The sequence below is a fragment of the Aulostomus chinensis genome, chromosome 23 (genome assembly GCF_037954235.1).
Source record: "Aulostomus chinensis isolate RoL2024-O1b breed Wild chromosome 23, RoL_Achi_v1.0, whole genome shotgun sequence".
NCBI lineage: Eukaryota > Metazoa > Chordata > Actinopteri > Syngnathiformes > Aulostomidae > Aulostomus > Aulostomus chinensis.
The window spans coordinates 13,251,494-13,265,438 of NC_141342.1; the positions used below are offsets into that span (position 1 = coordinate 13,251,494).

Below are 13,945 nucleotides of genomic sequence, written 5' to 3' on the forward strand. Positions count from 1 at the left end.
ATGACTTGCATTTCAAAAATTACGACAGGACATTTCCATCATAAGCCATATCTGCATATCACTTAACCATATCTGTATTATCATCATGACTAAGGATGAGGTTCGAATCCTATACAGTAGTTTTCCAGTCCACGATGCAGATTACTCACTCTGGTTCCAGGAATAATGTTTCTGTACAATGCATCAGTCTGTGGTTTCTTAACTGAAGTAATAGGAAACTAGAATGATGCGCGTAAAACCTGACGCTTGTCCCTCCTTCCTGTCAAAGATCTTTTTGCTGGTTTTTGATTCATGGATTTAAAAATGTAAATAACAAAAAGCTGCAAAACTGAAACAAATGGGCATTGAACAGCTCAAAACAACTTTCTTTTTACAAGTGAATCAAAAATATAAACAAAAACATTGATCTTGTGTTTTAGTATTTTATTACTACTGTACATAAAATACACTGAGCAAGATGACAGTTCCTACTGTAATATCCTCTTACGTAACTAGACTGACACACGCAAGTCAACTGTTTTGCACAAGTAGCATGGCACACAGTGTTTCTGGAGGTTTTTCTTTTCCTTTACATCTATGCTAAATTCTATATCTATTAAAAAATAAAACATCGAGTGTGGTCCCCTCTAAATACAAAAGCAATATCATAGAAATGGCTTTTTACAGTACTGTAAACATTTTATTTCATTTTTTTAGATTTTTTTTTTTTTTTTTGGCAAATTGTTGTCAGTAATCAGAATTGTTTCCTTTGTGTCAGAATAAGAGGAGAGGGTGAAAGCACAGGTGCTAGGTGCTGCACAGTGGTTGGCTTTTAGAGTAAAGACAACAATGGTTTTTGTCACCGAGGGAGAAAAGGGGCAAGAGTTCAGCGAAAGAGAGAGAGAGCTGGGTGACACAGAGGGATGCTTCTAGCAAGTCATTCATTAGGAAGCCACACTGTGAGCGTCTGAATCATGCGCACAGTCTTGCTTAATGGTCACAGAGTAGATAGAGAGAGGGAAAGAGTTGATGGGGTTCTTCAAAAGTCATTTAGAGAGGACTGATGGAGCACTAGCTGCCAAACGGAAGAGTGAATGTGATTCTGCATCCATGTTCTCCTCATGTATCTAACACCGCCGTTGCATTCGCATCTAACAACCGTGACATCTCGCACATCAGTGAGGCAACCTAAAATTCCCTCGATGCTGCCCGACAGTCTGTAGGATGAAGTTGTGAGATTTTTTTTTTTTATAAATCTAAAACGTTAGTACAGTTAATAACAGATGAGAGAATACGACACTATAACTCACAGCAGATTACGTTCACGCTGAATAATCTCTAAACCATAACGTATAATGACAGGAAACTCATGTTTCCGGTGTCTTAAGGGCGGCAAAAGAATTGATGAATTCCTAATAATTAATTATAGGAAAAAGAAAGGTGTTTAACACTTGCCCCTTGACCCCACGTGGAGGATTTAGCTTGTAAATGGCGAGCTGCAAGTAGCCGCCTGACGGCAGCTAAATGCCACAACTGCGACTAGTCTGCTGCAATTTAAAAGAAGACCCCACGTGTCACGGAACACACCTCTGAACATGTTTCGTCCTGTTCGCCATCCTCTCTCCTCATGTCATACTCATGTTGTCCACCAGATGTCCTCAGACCCTCCTCCCTCATCAGATCCCCTGCATGTACAGCAACCCCCATCATCCCTTTCATCATCCCTTTCAGTACATCAGGGTTTATTTATATTTCCGTCCCTGTTTCTGCTGTCTGCCAGCTTCAACATTATTCTTTTTGCTTACTTGGACAATTTGAATTTTAAGGTCCACATTTTCTACACTGGACTCTTTGACCTTGTTACCTTTGACCTGGTTTTCCTATTGAATAAAATATCTGAAAGGTTTCCTGCCTGCTTCTGTATTTGAGTCTTTTCCTTTATTGTTCAACTACCTGCACACCAACTTTGACAAAAGAAAAATCCCTATTTATCGTTTATTATATGACCAGTACTAACCACTGCAGAGTTATTACGTTTCTACAACATAAATAAAAATGTTATAGCAAAAGTTTGTACAACTGTTGTCTGAATGCAGAGTTGACTAACATGTTTGTTTTTACCTTAATGATAGTCACTTCGCACATCAAAGAGGAATTAATTTAAAGAAATTGAGAAATAATTATGTTTTCAATGAAGAATAAGGCTTTCCCAAAGAGGAATTATTTGGAATACGCTTCAGTGTCATAAAATCAGGAGTCCGATTTAGCGAAATAAACTTAAGTCAGCCTGGCCAATAATTATATAAAATCTTTCCTGCATTTAACTGCAAAAGGACCTGATGCAAAAGTACTGAATTTCATTTTAAATAGACATTTTAAACATTTTGTTGAAGCTGCTGGTGTTCTAATTCCTAACAGGACTAAAGAGTTGTTTTTTGTTTTGTTTGTTTTAAAAATCACACAATGACAGTGTAGGCTACGTAGTTTGTCCATACGTCTGGTGGATTTAACTGCTCAGGTCAATCATGAGGTGCTCGTATATCTGAGTTTTTCCCTTGAAGCTGGATGCAAGCAGGAACACCCGGTCGTCAATAGCAACCAGAGAAAATGCTCGAGGCGCCTGGATATTCAGCTCCTGAGATGGGACAAACTGGCCGCTCTTAGTGTCCCATTGGTAGACCTGTGTCAGTGAGTAATCACTGCCCAGGATGGCATACTGCCAGTTTCCGACAGAGACAGGCTGGAACACCATAGACCCGCGGGAGGGAAATGTCTGGACCTCCTTGAACATGGCGCCGTCCCAACGCATCACCTTGGAGTCCCCGATGAATCTTGTCAAGCATATAAACAGCTCACCTTTGAAAAGGGCAAAGATTCGTCAGACTGTTTAAATGATAATGTCATTTTGAGAAGAAAAACTTACAAAGACAATTTATTAACCTCTAAAATTGTTCACGTCTTATGAAAAGCGATTTAGTCAAAAATAGTTAGGCTTTTCCCTCAGAAAGAGACAAACACAGGCAGGTTTTACCTTTAAATTGAACATTTAAGATGTCCCAAGCAATGAGGAAATACTGTTTGTATTACAGTAAGCAGATAAAAAAGCTACAGACTAAAGTTCACAGTTAATCATATAACACTCCTATGCTTGTCTCAGAGTGAAAAACTACCTATTGTCACCTTAAATCCATGTGCTGTATATGGACAAACTTTTTTTCGGTGTCGCCTGACCTCAGTGCTGTCAGCCATAATAATCTGGTATGTCCGGTGTGGTAGGTGCCTCCTTGACCTCCCATTTGTCCTCTAGTGGCCATGGTAGTTATGACCAGCGCAACATGGTGAATGAGATGAGCTTCATATATAACTAGGGGTCACTCGGCGTTCCTCCACAAAGGCGAAATGCCATTTTTCTCCATATTAAACAGAATTTAAAGGACTCCTCCTCGGTTCATGTGGCAAATTCTCCACCGTTTGGGGAAATTCAGCCGCGTGGTTTTTGCGCCACTGAAAACATCAACATGATTAAGGAATGGGGTTGCTCAAACAAAATGACCAATGTCCAAATTCCTGTGTGCATTAGAATATCTGCGGGAGACCTTGGAGGTTGTTTGAGGATGAAACCCAACTGTACTTTAACCTTTGCAATGGCATTCATGAAGTCGGTCTTTCAAAACTGCTGCACGGTTACATGAGCAGTGATTAGCCGATTCAAGACCCAGTGTCAGAGTGCACAAAGTCTATCTTATCCACAGAAAAACAACCCCTCTGTGTTTGCATACAATACTCACCTTTGACCTTAAAGTGTTTAACCGAAAAGACGTCCTCCATGTCTGGTATGTCAGTCCGACGGTCAAACTGCTTCTGGCCCCTGTTCCACTGATATACCACAGGCCTCTGGGAACTGCTGGACAAGATCAGATGAGCTTTGTTGGAAATCTCCAAATATTCTACATCTGTGTCCCGGTACCAGGGATGCAGCGACTGATGGGAGTAGAAGCCATTGCCATTCCATTTGTACACTGTTGTGGAGCCAGCCTGTAAGGAGAGGCAAAAAAAAGAACGTAAAAAGTAAGACGTAAGAATCAGAACTGACATGTTAGAAACCAGCTACAACTTTAAGGCCTGTTGCTTGTTCATGTCACCTTAGAGCTGTCTGCGATGACGAAGAAAGACTCTCTGTCGATCATGAAGGTCTCAATGTCATTGGGTTTGCGAATCTTCAGGATGTCAATGTCCTGAATCTTGATGAACTTATTAGCAGAGATGTCACGTTTGTAAATGTGGGAACCCCCAAATAACTGGGCCACGATGACAAAGAAGTGGTTGTCAATCACCATGGGTTTGCAGACCACAGTGGACGTGCCTGGACAAAAAAAGAAAATTCCCCGTGATCGTCTGCTGTTGCTGCTGGAGGTGGAAATATTTCCCTCTTCATTTGGTTCTTTTTTAACTCACTTTCAATAGTGTCGTAGGTTCTGAAGGTCATCTCAACATGATCCCATTCCAGGAAGCTGCACGTCCCAGCAAAGGGTTGGGCAAACACAACATACTGATCCTTGCCGAAGGTGAAGGCCTCCACGGAAATGGACTCAAACTTCAGCGACTGATAAGAGGCAAACTCTGAAAAACAAAAAAAACATGACGAGACCATGAAGTACCAGGGTTTGAAAATGTTTTTAGGATGCATGTGCACCGTATACAATTAGCACCACAAAGGAGATTGGGTACAATCGTGTAGCTGCTCTTTTTTCACCACTGCAACGACAGGCGCAACAAGGAGATACCTGATGTGATGCAGTCAAAAGAGTGTGGCAGCAGGTCATTGATCTTCTTCCCCTGGTGAATGGGCGGTCCGTTGCAGAAGATCTGGTCCAGGGTGGCATTGGTGTGGTGCATCCACTCCACCAGCCACTTGAGCTTGCAATCGCATATCAGGTTGTTGCCTCGCAGATCCCTACGGACGATTACACAACAGATGAACAGAACGACAGGACTAACGGTTAACTGAATTAGAATTTCCTGTCTAATCTCCAAGACTATGCTCATAGGTACTGTAGAGTTTTCGGTCTATTTGGCGCACCATCTCTTAAATATTTCATATGAATTTTTACCATCTGCTTTTTATTCTGTGTTCTTTCTGCAATCTGTCTCTCTCCTACTTGGCTGCACTTTGGTTTCACGCCAGGAAATTCACAACAACGAGTGTCCTCTCTCCCTAACAGTCTCCACTCGTCCTCCACTCTCAGTCTGAATTGCTGTTGACCTTGAATGTGTGGACTGAAATCACACACAACTGAAGCATTTCAGATGATTGTAGCGGTGCTACCAAAGCAAGGATTGCCATGTTTAACCATTTAACCCGACATTCTGTCTTACCGCTTCTCTTTTGGCTTCTTACTTTATTTTCTTCTCAGGGAATAGCTTTTTCTGTAATCTGTAATCATCTATTGTTTATTTCCCACCCCTTCAGCCTAGTTAATGTACTGCCGTATACACTCAAAACCCAACAACCCTTAAAAAAAATCTGCATGTCTAGACCAGAAAAGCTATGATCTAACACATGAAATCAAAGTAATAAGCCTGAAAAACTTGGAAGTTAGTTTGTAATTTGTACATGAAGCACTCACACTTTAGTCAAAGCATCCATGCCCTTGAATACATCTTTGGGTAGCATCTCAAGGTTGTTGTAAGCCAGACTCCTGCAACAGGGAGGGGGGGGGGGGGGGGGGGGTGTCAGATGGAGATTGTCTCGCGCACTTTATTGGAGACTTTTTTTTCCTCTCAGATTGACTCAGCTGAGAGAAGAAAACAATACATATGTGGAGCAAACCTTAAGAACACACCATAGCTCTGCATTCTCATTTGCGAGTAAGCAACACCAAACCAGAAAGGAGATTCAAACCAAATGAAATGTCAGCGTAATTCATGAACGCTGCATTATTTATTTGAGAGTCGTTTTCCGGAGAGAGAGAAAGAGAGAGAGAGAGAGAGAGAGAGAGAGAGAGTCCATTTTTTGTGCAAAGTTGTTCTCTCTAAACAGATGGCGATTGAGAAGCATGGACAGGATTCCAGCAGGAGCCATGCCTGTGCAATTTAATAATGTATTTACTGTATGGGAAGGCATTCAATATACCAGCTAATAACCAATTTATTCTACTTTTTTGTAGGGAAGTTTCTTTAATCTTCTTTGACACAAGGAGGCTCATTAAAGGAATGAGAAACTGAATTTCATCTCATCATGACTGCTGCTATTGATCCTATATCATTATGACTGATGACACGAAGCTATGCACTACTGAAATAGGCAATGGATAAAGGGAGACGTCCAATTACCTTACATTCAATAAAGCATAATCATGACCTCAAGCAAAGCAAAATTGCATTTACAAACCCTTACACACTGCTTGTTTAATTCTGTGTTGCATTTATCCATTGCAATGCATGTACTGTATTGTGGTATTTTTGAAAAATTGACCAATGGAAGTTAATTGTAACATCTCCAAGGACAATCTATATTAGCTGAGTGACTGTGGAAACTAAAATATATAGGCTAAAAACAAAGTCAGCATCATGTTCTATCTCTTTTATGTGATACTGCTGGTAGTTACGAGTTGTTGTTAAGGGGTCTAGTTTCTGACTGAGAGCAGTGCACACTACCAGCGGTTGCCAGGCAGCATCACAGTGGCAGCAGTCCTCCAAGAAGTCACTGCTCTGGCATATAAACCATGTACGATCCCAGATACACTATATATGGAGGTTAAATGGGTACTCTGAACCATGTTAAAAGTTCCAATTAAGCTTCTTTAAGTGTATGAAAAGAAATCTCATCATCTGTTCATAGTATGAACCAGTGACAGAGGCCACCACCACCTTTTCTAATAGGTATCTTGTTTCCTTTTATAATTCCAAGAGCCCAAGCGTTGCAAGAGTAGGTTCTTTTCTGCCCATGTGGGGTACCTCAGATCATTTTGAGCAAGGAAAAGCATGTATTGGGGCACATGATTAAGAAGTTACTTATGGAGCGTTAAAGTATAAATTCAAACATCGGCCCTTTTGTTGATAAGTTGTTGTTTTTTTTTTTAATCTTTTGACTCTGATGCAGTACCCTTGGCCACCCCAAGGCCACCCAATATTTTGAAACTCTACTTTAAAACAAACTGCACCTGTGGGGCGCCACTTGCACGAGTGATTAATGTTTTCAGCCCCTCTTTTGTGGCTCATGAATGCACTCTTACTTCTATTAAATGTGTCCTTGTCAATAACAATTATGATCAACAGCGTGAGGCATGCGGGATGGGTCAGAGCCAACGATCTGACCAGTCAGAATCTCAAGGACTAGATTATAGGTCACTGGGTTTAAGGTTACAGGACAGCTTTATTTAGTCTCAATTTGCAGGCGGCAGGTCATTCACGTTCTCAGCTATCTGCAGTATCTGCAGCCCTTGCATTTGAGGACGGAGGAATGATGTTTACTAAAACATGGTGTGCTTGTACGCAGCCCTACTTAACTAATCACATAAAAAGCAAACACATTTTGTGCGTCATTAAAAATAATTTAGAATTAACATTCAATGACAAAAAAATGACCATAAACAGATAAAATTATGCATGTTTTTGCTTCCATAAATATGGAGAAGAGGATATCTTAAGAGACCCTGATCTGCCTGTTAGAAACCTGATCCAGCTGACCCCTGCAGCCAGTGACCTTGGACACCGGCAGCACTGCAGCACAAGAGATGGAGAAAAAATTTAAAACCGGATGCACTCGTCACTAATATCACTTAACCTTTTACACCGGTCTCTTAATATTTTTTGTTTTTGGAAAAGATGTGACTGGAAGCTATAAAAGTCATTGCTGGTTATTATAATGGAATAAACTGCAAATTTCAAGGAAACAGTAAGTTGTGCAAAGCAAGTTTGTCAACAGTATAGATAGCAACATGGAAAGCAACCACTGAAACAAAATACTCACAGGTGTATAAGTGCTTTAAGGCCCCGGAATGCATACGGTGATATTGATGCAATCTTGTTGTTTTCAATAAATCTGTGAAAGACGAGTCTCTTATTAGCATTTCTTTCAAAGGAACACCAAAGTGAAAAGGTAATGTATTGACACAAAAAACAGAAATCTGCTTCTCATAACCGCAAATCCATCCATCGTCATCTTCCGCTTATTCCTTACTAGTAAGGATCGCGGGGGGGCTGGAGCCGATCCCAGCATCTATGGGCGAGAGGCGGGGTTCACCCTGGACAGGTCGCCAGTCCATCGCAGGGCCAACATACAGAGACGAACAACCATTTACACTCATATTCATACGTACGGTCAATTTAGAGAATCCAATCAGCCTAGTCCCCAAATTGCATGTCTTTGGAAGGTGGGAACCCACGCAGGCACGGGGAGAACATGCAAACTCCACACAGAAAGATCCCGCGCCCGAGCCGGGACTCGAACCCGGAATCTTCTTGCTGTGAGGCCACAGTGCTGACCACTGCACCACCGTGCAGCCTCCCGCAAATCTACAAATGAATAAAATAAAATGCTTTCTGGATGCTAACTCTAACCAAAAATACTTACAGATATTCCAGATGTGGTAAGCCAAGGAATGCATCTTCATCAATTAGGTCAAATGAATTTGCTGTGAACAATCTATGAAGAAAACAAAATCAGGTTAAGAATTTGTAATCTGAGCAGGCTATTGCTTCATCTTGCACCCCCCCCCCAAACAGATAGGGGGCAGCAAACTACCAAAAAGTTGGGATATACACCTTTTCAGTAAGAAAAAAGAAAATGCTAAAATCCTTAGCATGACCTGGAGGGTGACACCATTCCAACTTGATATAGATTGCTGCCTGATTGACATGATTACAATCTTTAGAGAATGACTAAAAAATGTATATTTTGTATGTTTTTTGAGTGGCTGACGCTGGCTGCTTCTCCCTGGTGCTACAGTGACTCACCATTGCTGGGTTAGGAGCTCCAGCAATAGACTGATACTGTATGTATTGTAGTTCTAGTTTCTATAGGATGCCATCAGTATTGCTTTGTGTAGAGCAAAAGAGGTATCAGGAAACCAGATTGACAGGTTTTACCTTGTTCAGGTGATTACACATAGGTCCTTTAAAGCTAGCTGAGGAGGGCTTGAATAGGGTGCTGCAGGCATAATGTATTTTTCTAGGGCAACCTGAAAGTTAGAATTTCCAAGGGTTCAAAACAAACGCCGACAGAATTTTATATTTTATTTTCAATCTTAAAAAAAGTGTATGAGATTTACATGTTTTTCTCCACATGATAATCTTCCCAAATTAACAATAATTTCATGATATCATAGGCTTCAAGTAGCGCTAGAGGTACACAGCTAACGTTACGCTATGCACAAACTACCCTGCGGATGCATGACGTCAACGTTACAACAGCTAGCTTCCCACTTCTTCTGTTATCAGCATGATTTGGTTCGTAGAGTTTGTAGTGTTGTTTTAGCACAAAAATATATTCACTTGTGTGAACTGTGGGCCTTATTTCAGGCATTTAAATGAAAACACATCCAAAAATCGCATTGGCTTTGACACAGGGAGCCGGATGTTACTTTAAGACTTTTTTCCCACACCACTGAGGATCTTTTGGCTACTCTCAGGTAAATTTAGCCAAAAAATACTGTGTACTCCAGGATAATTCAAAATATCACAGATTTTAGAGCCACATGCCTCTTAACAAAGTGCTAACTACTCCAAGATTTTAATGTGCTTGGGAATGGAACTTGTCATTTCTTCTTGCATACTCAGCAAAGCGGTGACATTGACCTACGGAGTTACATCCACAGTCCTCTCAAAACTGCCCGCCGAAAAACTTCTTTCATCAAGTAGAGCTGTAATGGACGTTGAGATACTTCAGGTCAACTTGGCAGTAATTATTGGAAGAAGAGGTAAGGTCACTCATTCATCATCCTCCGTTACATTTACACTCTCTCTGCTGCTTCACTGACATTGACGCTAGCTCCCTCAGCTATTCAGAGTCCGCGCACGTTCCAACTGATGTAGACTCTTCTGAGCAGGAACTCATGCCAAAAAAAAAATGTTTAGCTGAGACCAAGTAATGCTTGGAGACGGCGTGTTATTATTTGTAGTTAAGTCAATTAGACAGCAGTTAACTTTCTCAGTAGCTTTTTTGCCATCAACTAAAATGATGACGAATACAAAAACAACACCACATGCTGCTGGTCACATGATCACATCATAATTTGATTTCCCCCCCCCCCCCCCTTCACAATGAATGCTAACATTTTTAGCACATTAATGTCTTCCCCAAGCAGTAGCGCTGAAGAGGAAGAAGTCAGAGCACTGTACTACAGAGCTGTCCCAGATGAAATACAGGCCTCAATAGTGGAACACGTAATTAACAGGAGTCTTACAATGGAGGAGGCTGTTCGCCGACTGCAGTCTGATGTAAACCCGTCCACGCTATCATCAATTATCCAAATATTCCACGGGGAAGACACATAATTACTCCCTCAATACGATGATCATTCATGTTACAGTATTAAAGTCAATGCAAGTCTGAAATTCATGTGGTGAACTACATGAGGCACACACAGTGAAAAACTCTATAAATACATTGCATATTGTCTATTTGTGCACTACCTCGCGCAGTTCTACGCCTTAAGACCAAAAAATCTTAAGCACATTAAGGAATGTTACCACACAGAGGGACAGTAATTCTGTCAGAACATCGACTCTGTCAGCATCTCAGTTGAAGAAACATCAGATGACCATGAAACAACTCCAAGTACTATTTTGGAAATAGGTGTAAGCGAGAAAGCACTAGGGTGCATTTGTGCACAGGTTAAGTAGTAGCGTATACTACAGTGTTTCTGGTTCTCCTTTAATTATGGCCAATTATTAAGGGTCTATAGCCACACTATGCTGCAACTCTTAGGTTCTGCTATTTCTACACACAAAAAGAAGCTGAACCACCAGGAAAAACCCTACACAGGCAGGGGGACAACATGCAAACCTACCACAGAAAGACTTTGCAACACACAACCCAAGAGGGTCGTGTGTCTTGGGTTCAATCAGATGAAAATCTACATCCAGATGGGCAGGAGTGACTAGACATCGGAGGTGGTGGAAGGAGTGTAGAACTACACACTGTAACCGTATTTGTTGGATTCCATAACACATGATATTTTTATTTTTGCACTGATGCATTTTGTAACTCTGCTATGTAAGCGTATCTGTGCTCACTGTGTTGACCTTTACAGTTACTGTTAATAAAAATTATCAGCATAGAAAAATTTGAGTGGCCTTTTGCTTGCGATGTTGAAATTGGTACCTGAGTAGTATTGAGTTCTTTAGAAGTAATATTAATAATTTGCAATCTCAATGTATATCTGGATGTTAGGAGCACTTAACTGCCTTTCCAAGATCTCAGCATTCTGACCAGCACTAATAGAAGATTTCATTGTGTTATAACATTTTGGTGTGTTGCCTCATGTAAGCTGCGCTAACAAAACTATCTGAATGTTTTATGATGTAACAGATGTTTAAAAAATAGTCAAATAAGCAGCGTGTGTGTTGCCATAGCATTCATTCTTTCATTCCCAATATGCTACCTTTTCATTTAAAGCCAGTATTTATTTTTTATCCTTGCCCCCCTCCTCTATGCAAACACACTGCTTCTGTTTCCCCAACCCCTGCTGTTAAGTGCTGTAGCCATGTGTTCTGTTGCATAATCCAGACACCATTACAGAGAACCCCCCCCCCCCTCAGTTAGACAGACAGAATGTAGATCTGCTCCATAGGTGTGTGTGTGTATAGATAGAGAGAGAGAGAGAGAGAGAGAGAGAGAGAGAGAGAGAGAGATAGAGATAGATAGATAGATAGATAGAGAGATAGAGAGAGATAGATAGATAGATAGATAGATAGATAGATAGATAGATAGATGGATGGATGGATGGATGGATGGATGGATGGATGGATAGATAGATAGATAGATAGATAGATAGATAGATAGATAGATAATAAAAGCATCTACTTACAGCAGTTGCAGGGCAGGTGTGTGAACAAAGCTCCCACCGGTGATCTCATTGAATCCTGACTTGACAAAAGAGCTGAACAGTTGGAGAATAAGAGGATACAAAAACACAGGCGACATTTATTTTTAGATATTAGCTCTCCGACAGTAAAACAAGAGTCAGATGCGTGATCACTTACAGTGAAACGACGTCTGAGGGGAAAGTGTGAGGCACAGATCGGACATTCTCACACAGGGCATTATCTTTGGTGCAGGTGCATCCACTGGGACATCTGGGCTGTCTCAACCTCCGTCCGTCTGATAAAACCAAACAGGCAGCAGCGACCCAAACCAGGAGCGTCCATCCTCTCCATCCTCGCACTATAGTGCTCGGGTATCCCATCATCTCTCTCCCGGACGAGCACATTCACCCATGCAACTTCTCGGTTAAATCCGCGGTGTTGTGTGCACCCGGAATGCAGCTCGTTGTCTCTTTAAAAAAAAAAAGAAAAGCTTAAATAAAATAAGATTGTCGTTGTTTCGGACGGATACAGGCTGGTGTCTATGAGTCTTACGTCCCAGGAAGTAGTCTGGTTTTGTAAAGCGCAGGATTACAAATGCGGGACAGACGGGACAAGAGAGCTGCAAACAGACCTAGATTTATGTCATCTCCTAAATAAAACCTCACTGTTAAAAAAAAAACACTCTTTTTCCTATTAGGCAGAATCTCACAAAGACTGGAAGAAAAGATTCTGGGACCATGAAAGGAATAAAAACAAAACAAAAGCATAAATCCCCTTAGGAGAAAAAAAGAGGAGAAGAAAGGGAAAGATGGAGGGGGTGGAGAGAGGGGAAGAGGCCCCAAGGTGCGCTTTTTTATCAGCAGCACCAGCTATTATTTATGCGCGCTTCAGAGCCGTGCATAATGGGGTGCGACTATTCATGAGGCTCCGAGCTAATGCACCTGCCTCGCTCATTCACATGCTGCCTCTTTTCTTCCCTGCTTATGATAATGACATTAGGGGAAGTGGTGATATATAAACATGAAATAATAAATCAGGGGAAACTGAGGCAAAAGATCCCGAAAACCACCCTCCGTGATAGATTTTGTATTTACAACCAGTCGTAGTTTCCACGCACGGATGAGCAGCGTGCGTGACAAAGCTATAGATCGGCGGCCAACATGGCAAAACAAGACCGACTACGTGGGTTGGCAGAAGTGAATTTCTTAAATATTTCTCAAGACAGCAAATGATGAGTCATTCATACTCTTTATAGCAGCTTTGTCCCACTTCTTGTCGTGTTCATCCCACATGTTGACATCGCGTGGGTTGAAAAAAATGACATAAAACACTGGATCTCTGTTCTCAGAGTGTAAGAATTTACATCCAGGTCACCTCAGATAACCTTGTGGCGCAATTATACTGAAACATTCAAAAAAAGCATAATACCGTCTTTATTTTCCTTCTAGTTTGCAAACGTTTACATGCCTCTTTTATAGTGGAAATCACATACATTTTACAATTTTAACCTGTTTAGCCGTTTCCGTCGAGCTGAATATCTGATTTTGAAGAAAATTAGTCATCTTTTATTTGACCAGTTTTTGAAACAATAGCGTTGTCTCTTTTAGTAAAGCTAAAATCAAATCAAATCAAATGTTCGAATGTTAAGGTTATATTGAGTCATTCAAACAAATACACCCGATATTCAAATCATTTTCATTCATTATTTAATGCAGAAATTAAATATGCTGTCCCGGTGTCTATTTGTCCATGCTATTTAAGTACCAGTTAATGACTGAAAATAATTTTGATTTATTTGACTTGTTTTGGAAAATATGGCTCGGTCTCCTCTACTAAACTAAAAAGAAAAAGGAAAAAAGGGGAGAAAAAATGTGATTTATTTATATATTAAAAAAAACACTAGGTAATTGAAAGTAAATTAAAAAACTATAAATAA

General features: G+C 40.8%; 1 protein-coding gene across 1 annotated transcript; it reads right to left on the reverse strand.

The window, feature by feature from the left end:
- Positions 1-408: 408 nt before the first annotated feature.
- Positions 409-13,009, reverse strand: lgi1b (leucine-rich, glioma inactivated 1b). Its single transcript, XM_086194564.1, has 10 exons — positions 12,187-13,009; positions 12,012-12,083; positions 8,555-8,626; positions 7,952-8,023; positions 5,607-5,678; positions 4,764-4,933; positions 4,435-4,599; positions 4,122-4,342; positions 3,768-4,014; positions 409-2,835 (listed from the first exon to the last, which is right to left on the reverse strand). Exons 1-10 carry the CDS (start codon positions 12,411-12,413, stop codon positions 2,486-2,488), a joined length of 1,668 nt encoding a protein of 555 aa, XP_086050690.1. The 5' UTR covers positions 12,414-13,009; the 3' UTR covers positions 409-2,485.
- Between the last annotated feature and the right edge of the window lie 936 nt (positions 13,010-13,945).